The 22,861-nt window shown below is 34.5% G+C and overlaps 3 protein-coding genes across 3 annotated transcripts; 1 reads left to right on the forward strand and 2 right to left on the reverse strand.

The window, feature by feature from the left end:
* Positions 1-3,357: 3,357 nt before the first annotated feature.
* On the reverse strand, positions 3,358-5,065 carry LOC132168453 (uncharacterized). Its single transcript, XM_059579441.2, has 3 exons — positions 4,860-5,065; positions 4,255-4,474; positions 3,358-3,573 (listed from the first exon to the last, which is right to left on the reverse strand). The coding sequence occupies exons 1-3, from the start codon at positions 5,063-5,065 to the stop codon at positions 3,358-3,360; spliced, it is 642 nt and encodes a 213-aa protein (XP_059435424.2).
* Positions 5,066-6,117: 1,052 nt separating this feature from the next.
* Positions 6,118-7,849, reverse strand: LOC148587966 (uncharacterized). Its single transcript, XM_088512358.1, has 3 exons — positions 7,644-7,849; positions 7,040-7,259; positions 6,118-6,333 (listed from the first exon to the last, which is right to left on the reverse strand). Exons 1-3 carry the CDS (start codon positions 7,847-7,849, stop codon positions 6,118-6,120), a joined length of 642 nt encoding a protein of 213 aa, XP_088368484.1.
* Positions 7,850-10,672: 2,823 nt separating this feature from the next.
* LOC132171163 (transcription coactivator) lies at positions 10,673-17,876 on the forward strand. The gene is made up of 10 exons (XM_059582405.2): positions 10,673-10,831; positions 10,924-11,013; positions 11,216-11,320; positions 11,769-11,870; positions 11,992-12,076; positions 12,686-12,755; positions 12,907-12,951; positions 14,006-16,339; positions 16,580-16,796; positions 17,231-17,876. Exons 1-10 carry the CDS (start codon positions 10,751-10,753, stop codon positions 17,762-17,764), a joined length of 3,663 nt encoding a protein of 1,220 aa, XP_059438388.2. The 5' UTR covers positions 10,673-10,750; the 3' UTR covers positions 17,765-17,876.
* Positions 17,877-22,861: the final 4,985 nt, after the last annotated feature.

A 22,861-nucleotide genomic window follows, 5' to 3' on the forward strand; every position in this document is an offset into this window, starting at 1 on the left:
TGATAATCCATCAAAACAAATGGAGTGATGGATTTTAATCTTTTTTCGTAAAAGTAATTGTTTTGATGTCATTAATTTTAGTTTTTTAGTCTTTTTTGAAATATACATTAATGTATTTTAGTAGTTTATATACTATGTTTTTACAATGAATGGCAATGTGTTAAGTTTTGCCAACAAAGTATTTGCAATACAGTGCAGTTTGGGTTTGTGAATGAATTAATAACTCTTTTCAAGAAAGCTCTTATAAGTATTGAGTCATATATTGAGAGAAAGCATATATAAAGAAAGAGAATAATTAATATACTTAAGTAAATGATTAGTCCATTAGTTTAGGCTTTTGTACTAATATGACTCATGGATGCAATTTTTATTATTTTTGAAAGCGGATTCTTTCACCTATTGAAATTTTTCTAGCATTATTTATGATATTCACTTTTATTTGTTTTCTTTTTAGGGTTAGAAAGCTGTAAAAACTTATTGTAGTGCTAATTTTAAAACATGTTATTTAACTAATTATGCAACTTTAGAAGCATTTTCTCACGTTCTCTCTTCTATCCTCCCTTAATATATAGCCATTTTTCCCCTTTTCGAATAATAAAACGAAATGAACCTGATCATGATATATATAAATATATCTTACTGATCGGATCTGATCTAATTTGCAGAGGCATGACCTTATGTAGGCCTGGGTATCGGTCAAAACGGTCCGGTTAAGGACCTTATCGGTTATTAACCGATAATTTTCGGTTAAACGGTTTATTAACCGATACCGAACCAATAAGAATTTTAACCGATAATTTCGGTTAAAACGGTACACGGTTAAACGGTCCGGTTAAACCGGTTAACCGATTTAACCGAGAGCTTTATATTGATTTATTTTGTTGGGTCAAAAACCAAAAATGAGTTTTTTTTACTTTTGAGAACCCAAATACTTTTTGTTGGGCTAAAATAATTTATTAAAAATAAGTTGTTTTAGGGACCAAATACTTTTTGTTGGGACCCAAATATTTGTTTTTGGGGCTAAAAATTGAAGCTTTTTTATATTATGCACTTCAACTTTTTTTTTAAAAAAAAAAAAAAAAATATTATAAAATACATTTTTCCAAAGCAAATGGACTAATTAACATAATGAATGCTAATTAGACTAGCAAAACTAGTTAATGAAAAATGCTTTTACCAAAGGCAAAGAAATCTCATCAAATGCCATCACTTAAAAAAAAAACATCAAACCTACCCAAACTCAAATTAAAATAAAATTCATTAATGAATAATAAACAAAGTATTAACTAATTAAAGTCACTTAGCAAAAGGAAAATAAGTCATGGGCAACACCATTACACAAATTCGGAAACCTGTGTCACTTGTGGGAATTTGGAAACCTCTCTAAAAGACTAAACGGCGCCATTTTGGGACTAGGACTTAAAAAAAAAATAAAATAAAATAAAAATTTCCGGTTTCTTATCGGTTAACCGGTTAACCGATAAGAACCGCTTAACCGGACCGGACCGGACCGGACCGAATTCCGGTATACTTTTTTTAACCGATAAGGATATCGGCATATCGGCTACGGTTTATATCGGTTCGGTCGAAGCCGGTAGACGGCCGGTTAAACGGTAACGGTTAATTTGCCCACCCCTAACCTTATGTAATATATATCCTCATTTTTTTAATTTTTTTTTATATTGCAGCCCAATTCAGTATATATATATATATATAATCTCGATAACAACACTAGCATCAGCCTGGCATGCTTGGAACTTGTGTAAAAGCTCTGATTCTGGAGCCAAGAAGAAGCATTTTGGACATTGATATTTTCGTCTTTTTTGGTCTTTGACGCCACAAATATATCCCACACTCATCGGGGTTTCATAATTATTTATTTGTATTTTAATTGTTGGCATGTTTATTATTGCTCTAGAAGCACCCCCTAATAAAAGGGCTAATAAAGAATAATACTACAAGTTTTTTTTTTTTTTAATTCTTTTTGAGTTTATCTAAAAATAATGTGGTTATTAAAATTATTATTTGATCAAAATTTAATAATGATCAATCACAAGTTCAATTATAATTTTAATAGTCACATCATTCTTGGAGAAATTCAAGATAAATACAAGAGAGACTTATAGAATTTCTGGGTTAATAAATATATCCCACACTCATTGGGGTCTCATAATAATTCCTCTACTTTATTGTATCGAGAGGCCACAATCCGGTCCCTGAAAAGCGCAAGAATGGCTTTGTGCATCCTAATTTATTTATTTTTAATCAATTGGAAAAATTGGTTACAACCTTACAAGGACGGTTTGTGGATCCTAATTAACAAGCATACAATAGTGGTGGCAACCAATGGCAAAACTAGAAAAGACCAAAAAAAAAAAAAAAAAAAAAAAAGAAATCCTTTTTAGGTGGTAAAAAATCTAATTTGAAAGGGCGTTAAGAGTTTGTATGGGTAGACTTCATTTGATTTTTCTTTTTTTTAGCTAGGCTAGACACTCCATCCTCTCCATACACACACACACAATTTAGTTTCCTTTATTGGGGAACGTAGGTAAATACTTCCAAAAAAGAAAAGTGTACGATTAAACATAAAGAGAAGGTCTTTCATTGTCTAGTTGTCTCATGATCGAGACTCTGTGAATTATAATGACAACGTGTCCCCTGTTGATAACAAATTAACAATCGTTTGACTATTCATGCCAACAATTAAAATACAAATAAATAACTATTTCAGAGATAAGATATATATATCCAGAGCCATTCCCCTTAATGTCAATGATGAAAGAGATAAATTGTATATTGGCAGCAGAGTCTTTTTCTTATTGTTCTTCTCTAAAGGTTATTATCAATGCGACAAGCCAAATTCTCTATCTAATAAGAATTAATATATATATATATATATATATATATATATCTTATCTCTGAAATAGTTATTTATTTGTATTTTAATTGTTGGCATGAATAGTCAAACGATTGTTAATTTGTTATCAACATGGGACACGTTGTCATTATAATTCACAGAGTCTCGATCATGAGACAACTAAACAATGAAAGACCTTCTCTTTATGTTTAATCGTACACTTTCCTTTTTTGGAAGTATTTACCTACGTTCCCCAATAAAGGAAACTAAATCATAGGTTAGTTTTACTTTATTATTTTCTAAATTAAAAGAATTTCATTTGACGGTGTGTTTTAAAAAAAATAATTTAAAAATGTAAAAAATTCATGTATTCAAATCGCATGCAAAAATTCATTTAAAAAAAAATGTACAATTTTAAAAATTAAACTGTAATTTTTTTAAAACTTACCCTTTTCATTAACCATATTTTTAAAATCACCAAACCGCCAAAAGCCATGAAACTACAAATTGATTTTTCCAGCCAAGTACCATGAATGCATAATTAGGGTGGCAAAGAAGAAGATATGAGCCAGGGCTGCTACCCCATGAATCCTCCTAAATTTCCTGTTCATGGCAGCAAGCTTTGTATTCACCTTTGCAACTTCCATGTTCTTTGACAGCCCAATTTCTTCCCCAATACTCAATTCTCTCTCCACTTTATGCCTCTGTTTCATCATCTGCACCACAATAATTAAACAAAACAAAATGACAGACTTATCAAAAACTCCACCAGCAATGAGCAAACCCTTTATATACTCCACACGATCATTCTCATAATGGACAAGAACAATATCCATATCTTTCAACTATTAAATTACTAGTTATCTTAAAATGATAAGCTGATAGAAAGAGATAAATTTAATCACTTAGGATTTGTTTGGGATTGCGTTTGATGAGCCTAAAAGTGCGTTTAACACTCAAAAAGTCCGTTTGGTAAAATAATTAAAAGCATTTTTAAGAATCAAAAAAGCCTAAAAATGACCAAAACCCACTTTTGACAAAAGCTTAAAAATAAAGCTTTTGCCAAAAAACGTTTTTTTACTTAAAATCTCTATTTCTCAAACGCAATTCCAAGCATGCTCTTAATCATCACTTTAATACTTCCTCTCATATGTGAGCTAAAACTCCATTTTTAGGCCTAACACGTAGAATATTTAATTTAAATGGGATAATTTGATGGAGTCTAGGTTCGATTTTATGACATTTATCTCTGATACCATGTTAAATTACCAATAATCTTAAAAGATTAAGCTGATACGAAGAGATAAATTAAATCACTTGATCATCATTTTAACACTTTTAACATGACTAACCCACGTTACATAAAGTGGGAATTTGTAAGAACTTTAATTAATTACCTCGATGGTCATGGGCGCAAAGACAAACAAATTGGAGAGATTGAATGCCAACGAAGACAGCAAGAGCCCAAGTTGGTACTTCTCAGCTGGAGACGACGACTTCCATGGATGCAGATACCCAAACGAGCCTGCTGATATTGCACAGCAGATCCCAACCAGAATGAAACTCGCGGGAAACAACTTGCTTCGCAGATTTCCAAACAGATGCCTTGGAAGATTCCTAAGAATTGTCAAACGGATTTTCAACGAAATAGTTTACGAAAATGCTACTATAATGCAAATGTTTCTTAAAATAATGACGATATATATATTCTAACACATAACTAAACAACCTTCTTTTGTAGTTCTCCAGATTCACTACAAAAAAATTCAGTTTTAGGGACGGGCAATTGGTGACATGTCAATGGCAAAAAGACATTACTAATGGGTTGGTGACGTGTCATTAGTGACGCATCAAAAATCCACCGGTCTAGAATTGAAATTGGTGATAAAATTTCAGCAGTTGAAATTTTTACTTACTTTTCCGAGTAACCAAACATGACAGAATTGGTGGCATGCATGCATACTATATACAAGGATAAGAGATGTAAAGAGAAGAGTGTTACAGGAACAAGACGAAGACTGCAGGGAAGGTGACCCAGAGAGCGGTGCCAAAGGCGGTGGAGAAGCTGAGAAGATATGTCAGTTTGAGGTAGGGAGCAAGCTTCGTCGAAATCTGACCGTCCGATTTCGATCCAAAGCTCTCCGGCGAGAATATCACTCCCATTGATAAGAAAGTCATGAACGCTACTGATTTCCTTGGCCAACTCATCTCTCTCTCTCTCTGTATGCAAAATGGAGGTTTTATATATAAACTTTTAAGGGGATACGTAGAGAGCGCGCCAATCTCTCATAACAGAAGTGTGAAAACTATATTTTATTTTTGTGATCAAGGAGAAGGCATTACAATGCTATATATATATATACACGTTAATCAAATCTGCAAGACTTACGCCGAAAGACTATAACAAAATAAAAAATAGGAAACTTGTGTAAAAGCTCAATTCAGTATATATATAATCTCGATAACAACACTAGCATCAGCCTGGCATGCTTGGGACTTGTGTAAAAGCTCTGATTCTGAAGCCAACAAGAAACATTTTGGACATTGATATTTTCGTCTTTTTTGGTCTTTGATGCGACAAATATATCCCACACTCATCGGAGTTTCATAATTATTTATTTGTTTTTTAATTGTTGGCATGTTTATTATTGCTCTAGAAGCACCCCCTAATAAAAGGGTTACTAAAGAGTAATATTACAAGTTTTTTTTTTTTTTTGTCTTTCTTGAGCTTATTTAAAAATGATGTAACTATTAAAATTATTATTTGATCAAAATTTAATAATAATCAAATAATAATATATATCTTGTCTCTGAAATAGCTATTTATTTGTATTTTAATTGTCGGCATGAATAGTCAAATGATTGTTAATTTGTCATTGTAATTCACAGAGTCTCGATCAAGAGACAACTAAACAATGAAAGACCTTCTCTTTATGTTTAATCGTACACTTTCCTTTTTTGGAAGTATTTACCTACGTTCCCCAATAAAGGAAACTAAATTATAGGTTAGTTTTACTTTATTATTTTTTAAATTAAAGAATTTCATTTGACAGTGTGTTAAAAAAAAAAAGAAGGATAATTTAAAAATGTAAAACATTCACGTATTCAAATCACATGCATGCAAAAATTCATTTAAAAAAAAATGTACAATTTTAAAAATCAAATTATAATTTTGCGAAACACTTTAAATTACATTTTTAAAACTTACCATTTTCATTAACCATATTTTAAAAATCACCAAACCGCCAAAAGCCATGAAACTACAAATTGATTTTTTCAGCCAAGTACCATGAATGCATAATTAGGGTGGCAAAGAAGAAGATTTGAGCCAGGGCTGCTACCCCATGAATACTCCTAAATTTCCTGTTCATGGCTGCAAGCTTTGTATTCACCTTTGCAACTTCCATGTTCTTTGACAGCCCAATTTCTTCCCCAATACTCAATTCTCTCTCCACTTTATGCCTCTGCTTCATCATCTGCACCACAATAATTAAACAAAACAAAATGACAGACTTATCAAAAACTCCACCAGCAATGAGCAAACCCTTTATATACTCCACACGATCATTCTCAGAATGGACAAGAACAATATCCATCTCTTTCAACTGTTAAATTATTAGTTATCTTAAAAGGATAAGCTGATACAAAGAGATAAATTTAATCACTTAGGGTTTGTTTGAGATTGTGTTTGATGGGCCTAAAAGTGCGTTTAACACTCAAAAAATCCGTTTGAAAAAAAAAAAAAAAAAAAAAAAAGTCATTTGGTAAAAAAATTAAAAACGTTTTCAAGAATAAAAAAAAGCCTAAAAATTCAACTTTTGACAAAAGCTTAAAAATGAAGCTTTTGCCAAAAAACGTTTTTTGACTTAAAATCTCTATTTCTCAAACACAATCACAAACATGCTCTTAATCATCACTTTAATACTTCTCCTCACATGTGAGCTCAAACTCCATTTTTAGGCCCAACACGTAGAATATTTAATTTAAATGGAGTGATTTGACGGAGTCTAAGTTCGATTCTATGACATTTGGCTATGGTACCATGTTAAATTACTAATAATCTTAAAAGATTAAACTGATATGAAGAGATAAATTAAATCACTTAATCATCACTTTAACACTTTTAACATGACGAACTCACGTTACATAAAGTGGGAATTTGTAAGAACTTTAAGTAATTACCTCGATGGTCATGGGCGCAAAGACAAACAAATTTGAGAGATTGAATGCCAACGAAGACAGCAAGATCCCAAGTTGGTACTTCTCAGCTGGAGACGACGACTTCCATGGATGCAGATACCCAAACGAGCCTGCTGATATTGCACAGCAGATCCCAACCAGAATGAAACTCGCGGGAAACAACTTGCTTCGCAGATTTCCAAACAGATGCCTTGGAAGATTCCTAAGAATTGTCAAACGGATTTTCAACGAAATAGTTTACGAAAATGCTACTATAATGCAAATGTTTCTTAAAATAATGACGATATATAGATTCTAACACATAACTAAACAACCTTCTTTTGTTGTTCTGCAAATTACTACAAAAAAATTCGGTTTTAGTGACGGGCAATTGGTGACATGTCAATGGCAAAAAGACATTATTAACGGGTTGGTGACGTGTCATTAGTGACGCATCAAAAATCCACCAGTCTAGAATTGAAATTGGTGATAAAATTTCAGCAGTTGAAATTTTTACTTACTTTTCCGAGTAACCAAACATGACAGAATTGGTGGCATGCATGCATACTATTTATAAGGATAAGAGATGTAAAGAGAAGAGTGTTACAGGAACAAGACGAAGACTGCAGGGAAGGTGACCCAGAGAGCGGTGCCAAAGGCGGTGGAGAAGCTGAGAAGATATGTCAGTTTGAGGTAGGGAGCAAGCTTCGTCGAAATCTGACCGTCCGATTTCGATCCAAAGCTCTCCGGCGAGAATATCACTCCCATTGATAAGAAAGTCACGAACGCTACTAATTTCCTTGGCCAACTCATCTCTCTCTCCCTCTGTATGCAAAATGGAGGTTTTATATATAAACTTTTAAGGGGATACGTAGAGAGCGCGCCAATCTCTCATAACAGAAGTGTGAAAACTATATTTTATTTTTGTGATCAAGGAGAAGGCATTACAATGCTATATATATATATACACGTTAATCAAATCTGCAAGACTTACGCCGAAAGACTATAACAAAATAAAAAATAGGAAACTTATAATTACACCATATCAAGCAAAGAAATGAAATAGAGAAAATAAAAACGTGTTGATAACTCTTTTCTGGAGATATTCATTTTCCCCGGAAGATGGATAAGATAAAGCTGGCTCACATAACAAAAATTGTACATCATGGGCTCACATAACAAAAATTATTAATTGGCTTATCAAATTATCTATGGAGCTATGTATAATAACTCTAACATAACAAAAAATTTTGACGTGGTGAAAATGTCACGTCAAAAACTTGAATTTTTTTACACCCGCCCAGTGGCGGAGCCAGATGTTTCAGAATGTAGGGGCCGTAAAAAAGAAAATTTCGCGTCCTAAATTTTTTTTTTTTTTTTTGCATCCTAAAAATTTTTTTCATACTGAAAATTTGGTAATTCACACAATATATGCATCACAAAAAAACATATATAAAAGTTCATAAATATATGCTCAAATTAATATATTAAAAATATAACATGTTCGCACTATATCAAAAAGACAGAAATGCAAAAAATAAGAGAATTTAGAGGTGAGTGCATGAGAAAGAGGGAAAATAAACAATTTTTTTATTTATTTTAATACTTGGAGGGGCCTATGTAGCTGATTGTGTGCTCAATAGATGGACAAGTGCTCAATTTTTTTTTAATAAAAAATTCTTTGTGGGGGCCCTATGTAGCTGGATGAGTGCTCAATGGCAGGACTTTTGCTCTTTTTTTTTTAATATTTCTTGTGGGTGCCGTGGCCACCTCTGGCCTACATGTGGCTCCACCACTACACCCGCATTTTTAATCGTTGAGACATGTCAAAAAACACACGTCATAAGGGATTTCTGACGTGTCAATGTCAGAAACTCTTAATCAAAAAATTACTCAATTTTTGTAGAATATATATGGCTCCGCTGCTAATTAATATACATTTTATGTGTTTCAACAACATCAAAGAGATGGCATTTTTATTATTGTTAAATATAACATGTGACCGTTGTCATTATAATTCATCGACAACTAAACAACGAAAGGGCCTTTCTCTTTACATATTGTATATTCGAATGGTTCCTTTTTTTTGAAGTACTTTTGAATTCAAAGTACCACCTACCTTCTTTCCCAATAAAGGGGAACCAAATTGAAACTAGAGATTGATTTTAGTTGCCAAGTACCACGAGTGCATAATTAGGCTCGCAAAGTACATGATATGAGCCAGCAGGGATGCTACCCCATGAATCATCCTAAATTTCCTATTCATGGCTGCATGCTTCCTATTCACCCTTGCAACTTCCGTGTTCTTTGACAGCCCAATTTCTTCCCCGGCCAATATGCAATTTTCTCTCCACCTTATGCCTTTGCTTCATCATCTGCAGTACCGCAATAAACAAAACTGAAGAAACTTATAATGCAATGGAAAATTAAATGTAAAAGTGGAGAAAATGAGATAAAGATTTGCAGGTAATTAGGTGTTAGACACCTATATCCACCACTAGGAAAAAGCTCAAACGAGCTACATTTTGCTCTTTTTCTCTAATGAAATTTACAAGACAAAAAGACTCATATTTATAGAACAAATTGTGTAGATAAAGCTAAAGTATGGTAATCAAATAACACTATTAACATGATTACAATCGATCCTATATGGTAATTATCATATATGGAATATACATCTATCATAGAGATGATGGCCGAAAAATGGTTGGAGATGGTGTGTCCAGCGGCGGTGGCCAAGTGATATTGGCAGCCAGCAACGATAGCTAGTGATGGGCCTTTAATAACAATATATATGTTGAAAATAGGCCACAATAGATTGAAGAATTTGGGCCAAAATAGGGTCAATTATGTGCCAAATATTATGGTTAGATGGGAAAGATCAATTATATCCTAATAAAGATAAAAGAAATTTTGAAAAGTGGTCTCCAGCTCATGAAAGATTGTACCTAGTATGAGACGCGTGGTGTAGAATGGATGAAATTAAAGCTGACAATTTTTTACACAACCCATAAATTCAATACAAAATTAGAGGGTTCGAATTTGGCATAAACGAATTCAGGATCATAAATGAGTTGACTTGTTTGACCCACAAGTTGACCCGCTTATATATATATATTGAAACAGATCAAACGAGTCCTGTTAGGTTACGTCAACCAGGTTAAAGAGATTGTGTTTTGAATACAAGTGGGTCAAATAGCTAGGTCAATCGGGTTGCTCATGAGTCGTGCTCAAGTTTAAGTAGAAGAAATGACTTTTATAGGATTAGCGGGTCAAGTAGGTTGACTTGAACCCGACACAACAACCTATTTTTCTAGCCCTAAATGAAACCTTATCTCCAACTCAAGGCTTGGACACACTTAAGCTCCAAATGTTGGGCTTAGAACTCACGCCCACGATAGTTGCCCGACTTGAATTTCAGGAATCTGAGTGTCAAAGAGGACTTTACACGTGTCACAAATCTACGTCTTTCAAGTGCAACGTGGCGCGACAGTGAACGATCATATTTTGGTCGTCCCGCCAAAGCACCAAAATCAAAAAATCAACGAATTCCCTCCCACTATTTCACTCTTCCTCGACAAGCTTTAAAAAAGACTCACCAAATGACAAAACCCTCTTTTCCTCTTCTCCTTCATTTCAAACTCTCATTGCCAGTCCTTCATTCACTTCCCTCTTCTTAGGATTTCGATTTCCTCACTGAAATTCCATTCCCCGATGGAAAGCAATTCCCCTTCCACTGCGTTTCTCGACGTCCGTTTCGTTCTCTTCGGATTCGATCCCGTCAATGAAAACAAGGTCTCTTTCTCTCTCAACTTTTGGATTGTTGATTATTTTGATTTGATTGGTAATTGATTGAATTTATTTGGGGAAAATTGCGATTATTGTAGGTTCGAGGTAGGCTTGTTTATGGCGGTGGAGTTGATGCTGGTCAGTATAGCCAAAGTTGTACTCATGTAATTGTGGATAAGCTTGTTTATGTAAGCTCTAGTTTCTGGTTTCACTTCATTTGCCTTTGATTATTATTGTTTAATTAAAAATCTCTCTATCTACCACCCACCCCACCCCAACCCCACCCCCCCCCCCCCCCCCCCCCCCCTTTTTTGCCCCAGATTTGTATTATTTGTTGGTGAATTCTGTTGGTGTTTGTGTATGCTTATAGTTAGTATGTGTGTTGTGTAGGATGATCCTGTGTGTATTGCTGCACGGAATGACGGCAAGACGCTCGTCACAGCCTTGTGGGTTGATCATAGTTTGGATGTTGGAATGCCCGTTGATTCCACTTCGGTGTGTTTCTTATCTGGTTTTCTACGTAGACTGAATTTTCAGATTGACATAAGCATTTACATAGTTGAATATGTCTTGGTCAAAGTGAAAATTTTGGTATGAACTAGAGGAGATTTTGCTACGTGTTGCTTAATTGTGGTTTATCAGGTTTAGAAAGTGGTTTCATGGTTTTCTTTATTTGCTTTAGTTTTGTATATGTATGTTCAAATCAATCTAGCACTTTAGGCTGATTAGAATCAGCAGGAAGCACTTATTTCTGAAAATTATTCTTTAGATTTTGGTAGACTCTGTGTGAAACTTAGACATTTATTCTCATGACCCTGTACCCATGGTTTTAGAAATCATTTGCCAAAAACTAGTTTGTAATCTACATTTTCTTTTGGAATCAGTTTTTTCTCCTCGTAATACCGTTTGCGTGCTATTAGATATTTATATTTGCTTTTAACAGATTATGTACAGGCCTCTCAAGGATCTGAATGGGATACCGGGTGCGAAAAATTTAGTTATATGCTTAACCGGATATCAGCGGCAAGATCGAGATGACATTATGGTACACATTTCTCCTAGTGCCACTTTTCAACTTTGAGTAGGGATTCTACTAGGAGTTACTGGAGACAGTGGTTTAATGAAAGGACATTGTATTATGACTTGATTTTTTTTCTACTTCTCAGGTTATGGTCAGCTTGATGGGTGCTAGGTTCTCTAAGCCATTGGTGGCAAACAAGGTTACTCATCTCATTTGCTATAAATTTGAGGGTGCGTTATCCGTGTTCTCAATAAAAATTGTGTATAAAATGAAATATGATTAATAGTTTTGTATTATACTGCATTTATTTGCTGTAATCTTCTTTTTGTTCCATGTTCAAATTCTCTTCAGGCATAGTTTATTTTGGGTAGCATTTGTTGTGCATTTTTAGTGAGCACAAGTTATTTATTGCTTTTTGAACCAAACCCAATCATTTTTGGGTTTTTCAAAACAAGAATTCTATTGTAGTCTTCATCCTTTAACTGGTTGAATGTGTCAGTTGATCTAAGTTTGTGAAAATGACAAATTGCATAATGGCTTAGGATTGAAATTGTTGACCAATAAATTATATGGTTATGGTGGACTTTCCATGACCAGCTTCTCTGCTAAATACTGCAGAACTCTGGTAAATCTTGGTTCTTGAAATGTCTTAAAGTTGTTTTATATTCCCTAGCAACTTTTGTTAATTGAATGACATGAGACACACTTACAGAAAAAGCATGTGGTTTTTTTTTGCCATACTCGGTTGGTCATTATGGATAATTTTGCTGGAGATGATCGCTATATCTGTGGCCTATGAAGTAGTGATAAATTTTAATGGAGTATGTTATTATATGTAGGGGAGAAGTATGAACTTGCCAAAAAAGTCAAGATGATAAAGCTTGTCAATCATCGATGGTTGGAAGATTGGTATGTTGATGTGCTATTCATTCTTTTATGTTTGTTTTTGAAGTCTATACTGATACGAAGTATTCTATCTCATAACCTAACTGAGATTCTATGCCTTTTTGTATGAAGTGATAAGTTTTTCTTTTATCTAACCGCCTTTATTCGTCTGTAGCTTAAGGGATTGGGAACTTCTTCCAGAAGATAATTATTACAAGAGGTGAGACATTTGAATCCAAGATTGTGTGTTCTTGAATTTTATACTTCTGTGGTATGCATCTAAGAATATATTCCATGCGGACTGCATTGGAAAGGAGAGGAGGGGAGAAGGGGGTTTTGCATTTTTTCTTATTCTATGTTGGTGAGAAGCTAATTACATCCTATGCCTACATGCATGCATAGGCAGAGTTGTTCCTTATGACATATTTTTAATTTCCGCTCATTTGATGAGTCTATTCTTTTGGTATTGATATCAGCCCTTGAATCCTGACCTTGAGGGCCTACAGTTCATGCATTTGCCCACAAATCCACAGGATTGATTGATATATAGAAATAAAAGGTGTCAAGATTTTTTTTTTAAACAAAAGAGAGGTTCGGGGTCTATATATAAGGCATTCACAATCCAGGAACAAATACAATATTCTGGAATATGAACACCTCACCCTAGGACAACTTGTAGGGGCACCTCACCACCTTCTAGGGACACCTCATCCATCTTCTGGAATAAAGACACCTCACCAATACACCTCATCACTCTAACAGAAGGAAAGAAGCTTATGATTGTTTTAGTAAAGTTCTTGGAGCCTGGAACACAATTATTGCATGACCTGAGTGACACACACTTTTAACTAATTAGATGCACTGCGGATTCTATTTTTGATATTGTACCTTAAATTAAGGAAGAAAAGGAGAAAGGGAGGGAGTTATACGTTTTGCTTATTGCCCTAAAACTATGTCTAGGTTCCAATGTGGTAACATTGGAGGTTTATCACATAGACACAATTACAAGTGCCTGGTAACTCATGGTTTGTTTATTTAAAGTTGTTTTTGTGGTCTGGTGGGTATATTTTTAATTAAGCAAACAAGTTAGTTGATGCAATAGACACAACGTGTAGCAATGTGTTTAAGGTTTTTTTAGAATTTTCACTGCAGAATCATGCCGTCACCTCCTGATTAGTTTAATGGTTTTCCTTTCCTTGGACTCCTTGCGTGTACGAATAAATGAAGTGTAAGCACCGTGCTAATTTATCTCCTAAAGTTTCTTTTCTTGACAGTGGCTATGATTTGGAGATGATGGAAGCAGAGGCTAAGGATTCTGAAGAAGAGGCTGAAGACACTACAGTGAAGCAATTTTTGGGGAGAAACATGAATAAGAGTCCTCATAATTCAAAAATTGGGGTACCAACAACCTCTGAATTGCCCACATCAGTTGGTGAACTCTCACCTGCTCCAAAGGGTCCATTGAATGTTGAAAGTACAACGGTCATGTTATTCACTCCTGGAAAAGAGAAAACATCTGGTCAAGCATCAAGCTCTGATAATGTTGATGTTTCTAAAGCGCTTGGCTGTCAGAATACTAATTCTGGCGAGCTACCTGATCTGCTTGACCAAAATCTAGATCCTATGACAGTCGACAATGGTTTGACATCTACCTCTAGAAATGGTAAAAGGCCCATTCATTCTGATGCCACAATTAGTCCTTTAAGTGACTCGATGAAAACTTCAAGGAGGTCCTCACTTCCAATGTACTCTGGAGAAATGCCAGGCAAATTAAGTGACCATTCTAAAGCACATTTGGGTGAAGTCAGTGATGATTTTGACAACTTTCCCTTCAGAGCAAAAGCAAAGGATAGTTTTGGCTCTGGTTGTCTTCAAACTTCTAGGGAAGGAACTGATTTAGTTCATGGAAAAGAGTCAAGTGGTTTGTTGCCTCAAAAGAGGATGGCAAATGCTACTTATGTTAGCTTTAAGTCACCGAAGGTGAGTATTGATTCAAAACCTTGCACAGCAACAAGTTCAGTGGCGGGTGATAAAACTCAGGGATTGGAACCAACATTTTTGATCGATGGCCCCCATGGAGCCAGCAGCCATTTTCTACTTGGCAATGATGGCCTTCGTATGGATAAGACTCCTAATCTGAATGCTGCACAGACCTCAAATGCTAACATATCAATGACTGAACCCTCAACTTGTAGCAAGAAGTCTTTGACAAGTGATGTGCCTTCCTCTGAAACTGTAACCGCAAAGAATGGACAAGATAATGACGCTTATGAGAAGACGCCCCAATCATCTTTCCAGAGATTAAGACAGCCTGCCTTATCCACCAAGCCTGACATTGTAGATTTAGGTATGGGGAAATCTGCACTTGAAGTTGGAGAAAAAGGGGAGCCAGAGAATCAGCAGCAGCAAGATATTGAGTCATCTGCCATTAAGAAAAAATTGGCGACTGAGAAATCTGACGGGCCTTGCAATGCAAGCTTGCCTGGAGGAAATGATAACTTGATAACACAACCACTTAGGAAGAAGACGGTTGCCAAAAAGACTTTGGGTTCAAGACCTAAGTCAACTGCTAATATCCAAAAGGGTCCTGTCTACGTAAATAAAACTACCTCCCATGATGCTGCTGCAATTCATTCAGATGAAGTGAAAAAGACAGCAGATCATGAGAAGTCTCCTCCAACTGTTAATACTGAAGCACTGAAGGAGGTGCAGACAGAAAATGTCATGAAGTCTGGCGACTATATGGAGAATAGAAATGAATCGATGGGTGATGAAACTGAGGCTCCAGAGGACAAAGTTGAAGATGAGTTGGAGAAGCCACTTAATGAACAGAAACCTGGGGTGGTTATATTGACAGATAAAGCAGATACAATCATGGAAGAGAATTTGGAAATGGTGCAGCATATTACAAATGACTACAACACGAGCATGCATGATGATGCAATGGCTTCAGAGGAAGGCGCCAATGGAATTGAACTAGAGAAGACTGTTTGTCACAAGAATGTAGAACTTGCTTCAACAAGCTTAGATTTAGACGGTCTCAAAGGGAAAGTGAATAAAGGGAAAAAACGCCCTATAGGTAGAACCAAGATGAAGATGGATGTAATGAAATCTAAGAAAGTTGTGGATGGTGAAGGAAGTGGGACTGAGAACAATGAGGGGACGGGGACAGAAAAGGAGAAAAGAGTGTTGCTTCCTTCTGGTAAAACTAAGAGTTGCCCTGTTCTCACAAATGAGTCAGAGAACCGTTGCGAAGGGGAGAAGGAGAACAAGCCAGTTAAAGATTTAAGTCAGGGCAAAGAGTGCGTCAGGAAACCATCTGTTAAATCTAATATAATGCCAAGGAAGATCAATCAAAAGGCAGGAAAGGTGAATCAAAAATCTTCAACATCAGTGGGAGAGTATCCGTACGGCGAGAAAACCGAACCTACATGGTTTATATTGAGTGCTCATCGACTACAAAGAAAGGAGTTTCAACAAGTTATTCGGCGTTTGAAAGGGAGACTTTGCCGAGATTCTCATCAATGGTCATACCAGGCTACACACTTAATAACCACAGATCCAATTCGCAGGACGGAGAAGTTCTTTGCTGCCGCTGCATCTGGAAGGTACGTCACCTTTTTTATAAATTCAAAACTTTGCATAATAATGACAACTTATCTGACCGAATTCCAGCTGGGGTTCTATTTGCCAAGCAAAAATGTATTCTTACAGCAGGCTTCACTCCCCAGTGGAGTTGGCAGACACTATGTAAATCTTTGTTCATTTTCGTCAGAAGTTTAGGATCACTATACTTTGTGCGATACATCACTAGACATATGTTCTAATTCGTTCGATCTCGAGTGCAGGTGGATTCTTAAGACCGATTATCTTACTGCCTGTAGTCAGGCAGGAAGATTCGTGGCAGAGGAACCTTATGAATGGCACAAAAATGGCCTTAGTGAAGATGGTGCAATCAATTTGGAGGCTCCAAGGAAGTGGCGGCTCTTGAGGAAGAGAACAGGTCATGGTGCGTTTTATGGAATGCGCGTTATCATATATGGTGAATGCATTGCGCCTCCTTTGGTATGCTTGCTGTCCAAATCTATTTTTATATTTTTTTCATGCAAATTTTAAATCTAATGCGAAATTAACACAAAATTAGTACGTTAAGAGTTTGACTCGTTTAATTAAATAGATTGGATTTTGATTGATTTATATAATTTTATACTTATGTTCTTATACAATCCGAATTCAATACGCAACATTTATGATTAAATATTTTTTAAAAAATAAATATTAATTTATATAATTTTATATTCATACTTCGGCACCACCAAAACGAAACTCCGAACACAAATAAATTGTCACTCATAGCAAATTCTGCCATAGATTCTACAAAATGATCTCTCTTCTGCAAGCTTCATAAGCAGGCACTGTAGTCTGACGCGTGACAATAGGTTGCTTGTCTCTAAACTCTTTGGCTGATTTTGATACATGTTTTCATTTCTGTCAAACAGGATACTCTGAAGCGTGCTGTGAAGGCCGGCGATGGGATCCTATTAGCAACTTCTCCTCCGTACTCCCGCTTTTTCAAGTCTGGGGTAGACTTTGCCATTATCAGCCCCGGGATGCCACGTGTCGATTTGTGGGTGCAGGAGTTCTTAAAACACGAGATACCCTGTGTTGCAGCTGATTACTTGGTGGAATATGTCTGCAAGCCTGGGTACTCTCTTGAGAGACATGTGCTATACAATACTAATGCTTGGGCAGAGAAATCATTTGCTTCCCTGCAGAGCAAGGGGGAAGAGATTGTTGAGGACTTGACACCACCAGATGATCACGGTAGCAATGATATAGCCTGCCAGGTTTGTGGGTCTTGTGATAGAGGAGAGGTGATGTTGATCTGCGGCGATGAAAGTGGTTCTGTTGGTTGTGGGGTTGGCACCCACATTGATTGCTGTGATCCTCCACTTCAAGGTGTTCCAGAAGATGACTGGTTTTGTGCCAAGTGTAGCCAAAGCAGACACAGCACCACCTCTGGTAAGAAATAGAAAAAAAGGAATCCCTTGTAGATTAGGAAAGTTCTCTAAATCAATTTAGTTTAAGATAAGAGTAGCATAATTGTTTTATAAATATTTCCAAATGATTGTAATATGCTTTGTAGAAAATGTTTACTGTGTTAAAATATTAGTTAAATTATTAAAATAATTATTTTATTAGCTTAAGCTTTTGAGATAAACTATATTTTAATATGATATTAAAATAGAGGTCATGAATTCAAATCTTAATTCTATAATTTATCTTTGATTTCAATTAATGATTTTACGTGTTAAGTCTTAATTATTGAAAGTGTTGAAATATTAGTTAAATGCTAATTTAAAAGTATGGTGGTATATATATATATATATAGACATATATTTTCAAACCAGTCTGGATAAAATATCCTCCGACCTATGTAAAATAGTTGGTTTCAAATTTGATTTGGCACATTCTCATTACGTTATGCTTTTATTTACTAAAATAATAAATTACATAAAACGTGTCATGTTAGTTTGAAACCAACCAAATTTTTGGAAAAAGTACTAAGAAACCTAACATTTGTCGTGTGTATATATATATATATATATATATATATATATATATATATATCCAGTTAAGGGCTTGGATTTCTCTACCTAGAAATGTTGTTAAAATTTAGGCTATTCAGCATTCTCTTATTGAGATTTTTTGTTTAAAATTTTAATGCATACAAGATGAATAAACAACGGTGATTTTTCTCAATTAACTCTTTTTTTTTAAAAAATAAATAAATAACTGTTACAGATTTTAAACCTTTTTTAACTATTGCACCCCATATTAAATGTGTGGACACAATCAAGTATTACTACAATGAAAAATGCTAAAAATCATTTTCTTAACCATTTTTCAACCATTTCTTTATAATAAATGGATGAATCTACTATTAAATTTTTGTAGGATTCACATGAGTTCACAAATCAATGGTGGATTTATTAGAATTGCAAAAAAAGATGGTCGAAAGATGGTTGAGAGAAATGATGTATAGCATATCTTTACTACAATTGTTCTTTTCCTTCCTATGCTTACTTGTTAAACGCGACTTAAATGGGCCTTTTGGGGTCATGGCGCCAAAAGACCTTAGCAAGACAGGCCCATTGGAGAAGATGAGAAAGCCTGGGCCGTGAATGAAGCCCAAAATACGTTTACACTCGACAGGCTTCTGTGCAAATGGCATAGCTGCATAGTCCTGCTAAAAAGAGTTCAAAGCGCATTGAGATGAATATATTCTTTGTTTGTTTGTTTGTTTTTTTTTTTTTTGACAATTTGTGACATCATTTTTAGAGTAAGGTATTTTAGAGAATTTGGTTAAAATATAATTCAATTCTAGTTAAAAATATTTGTCATTCTTGTGTTCTCACCGAACAAAAAAATAGGAATGATCATTCTGTTCTAATTTCTTGTGTTTCTAGTAATATTCATTGCTATTTCTAAGGGAACATCATTTCAGTATATTAAATTATATTAAATGTACCCTTTATGTTAATTTAGCACAAGAGCAATGTTACACACTATACCTCTATTCCATTAAATTGATATGTGAATCTTTATCAGTCTTTTTTTTTAAAAAAAAAAAAATCTAAGAACTGATATGTATTGTCAAATCAACCTAATAAGATTGGGAATTTGGGGGAGAGTGTAATATTTAGCATTTATATTACAACAAACATACCTGGGGAAAGGGGATTGGATGTTAGAGTGCTATTAGCACCGATGACAAAACTTAAAAATAAAAAATAAAATTGGGGGACCGATGACATTTGAAAGTTTTAAAGAAAACATATTTTGAGGGGTTGTTTTTTTTAAAAAAAAAAAAAAAAAAAAAAATTGGGGGTGACTGAAAACCTTCACCCATGACAATGGTTTTACTCACGGATAAGTATTACAACTTTTATTATAAATCTTCTATAAATGTCAAATGTGAATTAAATTTGTAAGGCTGTTGTAGCCCTAGCTATTTTCCCATGCATGATTAAACTTTTCCTGCTTAAGCCAGAACTTTTATGGGCAAGAAAAGCAAAGTAGCAGAGCGGGTACACATTGTTCCTTCACCTTAATCCTGTCTGTACTCCCCCATAATCTTGAGCCTGCTAAATATTTTAGAAGCTCGAAAGTCCAACCACTACCTTTTTCTAGTACCAGCTGGAAGGGGAAAAAAGACAAGAAAAATCCCTTTGTTATTTCTAGATCCTTCTCATAATTTCTAAACAGCACAAGACCACTCTTCCCTTCGGTGTGTTACATTGTCATATCTACAAATTGTATGCTTTTTATCTCTTGTACAGAATTTCTGAACCATTTACACCTCATCAAAGACTCTGACTCCATAATTTATCTACTAACATTGATATATCAATCATATAAGTCAAATTTAATTCGACCCATTTGATTAAATAGATTAAACTTATTAACTGTAACTCTCTAATTTCGTATTAAATTTACGTTGAATTTGAATCGTATGATAATTCGACTCATTTGATTAAACCCGTTACCCCGCTCAATTATATTTGTGTGAACTATAATTTTGAGTTAAATATTAAGAAATAGGCTGTAAAGGAAAAAGAGACTCAGATCTCAACAAACGAGTTTAAATAGGCTCCAATTTGAGTCCCAACAACTCTAAAAACACTTATATTCTTTGTACTCTTCCATGATGCCTCAAAAAAACAACAAATAATTGTCAGAATTTTGATGGACACCATTAGAACAACACCCTCTAAAAAGACTTTTTTTTTTTTTTTTTTTTCCATTGATTCAGAGTGTGTGAGCATTGAGGAAGAAGATGCACATGCTCTCACTGACATCATCATATCTGGCCACGACTTCCCCCTCTTTCCGATGTTCCCAACATTCAAACATCACGTGTTATTTTCAATTTACTACTATGTCCTCACATTTTCCACTTTGGATGCTTAATAAACTTCCAAAACATGGGTATTACGGTCATTGTGTAGCGGGAATAATTACACAGTGTAAACCCATGAAAGGGCTTGGAGAGATGCTCCAAGGCAAACCCCCCTCTGACCAGTGACCACAGAATAAAGTAGAACAAAAAAATTGGTGTCCTCGTGAACAACACCTTTTCTTTCGCCGCAAGAAAATAAAATATGCTTTAAAAAGTGAACAGCTTAATTTATTTATTAAATACTGCATTCCTTTGCATTAACCTAATAAAAATATTAAACAGAAAAAAATAAAAAAAAAAACCCAACCGGAAAGTAATAATTTGTCAGAGTTGCAATTGAAAATAGACAGACTTTTCCTATTTGGGTTGGAAAGATTATCGGGTCGGAATCTCAGTTAATTTCGGTTCGTTCGCTCTCATAAGACTTAGAGAAGACATTCGTCTCATCTTTAAACGTGTTGTCAACAACACGACGGTTGTTCGGAGTCCGCTTTTGGGGGGCGGGAGTGCTTGCCCGTTTTGGCTTCTATTTTTTCACTATAATACTGTTAAAAGATGTGTTTTTTACATGTTTAAAAGACATAATAATTTTATTATTATTGACTGATGAACTCTAATACAGCCAAGCATGTTTATAACTTCTCCCACCAATGACTTTCACCAATATTCTAAGTCTAGATAAATATTTGTTTTTATTCTCCAATTCTTTAATTATAATCTCTAGGTGTGCATGCATAGTCATGCGCAGCTAAAAATACAATAATAATAATATACTTGTAGCTTGTGCTGCTTTCGTGTGATGGAAGTGTTCATAAAATTCAACAGAAAATCGAAAGTTTGACAAAATTTTATAGTGAAAAGTGAGCAGTTAGACACATATAATGGGCATATATAGTAGAATAGTGGGCTGTCATTATGACAACATGGAGTGTATATTGCATCTCATTTTCATCCATATATCAATTCAATGTATTAAATTAATATTTGTCTTCAAAATATATGATTTTTTTAGCGGACATAAATTTTCTTAAACTCACTTTAATAAATGTTAAGGGTCTTCTGACATATTTGAGTTCATAGGTTAGTAAAATGATAAGAAATAACTGTTAAAAATGTAAAAGAAAACATGTGTAGCTCACATGTTAAAGAACACTTGACATTTTATTAAAGTATGTTAGAAAAAATTTATTTCAAATTGATTTGAATAAAATTTATGTTCTTTTTTTAGCTTCAGCCCCTCAGAATTCTTGGTTTCACCCATGTTTTAGGTAGATGTTGGTTTAATAGTGTTAGAAAAATATCGGTCCTCAGAATATATGATTTTCACATGTATTTTTAGCCTCAAACCCTCAAAATTCTTGATTCCGCCCCTGTTTTTAGCATATGTCCGTTTAGAAAAAATTTCTCTAACCCATTTTCGAAAAATAAAAAATAAAAAAATTATGTATATATAATAATTATTTAACCTCCTAAAAAGAAGGTCACACCACTTGGAAATGGGGGCAACATATGACTCTATCTCAAGCCAATTATCTTTTTTGCAAGCTCGAACAAAGTGGAAATCATTTACAACAAAGTTCAATGCTTATAGATAATTGGGCATCTCATATTATAACAAGGCCAAAGGCTCTTAGGCTCAATATATTTTTTCTCTTGAATGAGAAGAATTTGTAGTAATTTGAATGGCTCAAAGGAGTCTAGGGCAAGAAAAACCAAAAGCAAACATATATAATCATTGAGTAGCGTGGAAGCATAAGTGTCCAATTCGTCAGAAATGAAGGGCTAAAATCACTTGCAATGAAAGAAAAAGTAAATATTTGTAGGACTCAAGAAAACACTACTACCATTTGAGTCAATTGTACGATTAGGGGGGCCTTTATTTATAATCATTAATATAATAATAATAATAATAATAATAATAATAATGATCACGTTGGAGAAATGTCTTAAATCCCGCAAGAAAATGCTTAGAACATATTAAATTTTCTAAGAATTTGGCTTGGTTCTCAAAGCATGCTATTTTGTGTGTTGATATTCTACATTTGGGGAATTTTTAATTTTATAATCAACACTAATTAATGAGATAAAAAATGCTAATTATAAAGCAGATCTTGGGGAATATGTTTGACTTTGTAGGTTACCAAAGGGATCATAGCTTTCATGACCA

This window comes from Corylus avellana, chromosome 1 (genome assembly GCF_965113065.1).
Source record: "Corylus avellana chromosome 1, dhCorAvel1.hap1.2, whole genome shotgun sequence".
NCBI lineage: Eukaryota > Viridiplantae > Streptophyta > Magnoliopsida > Fagales > Betulaceae > Corylus > Corylus avellana.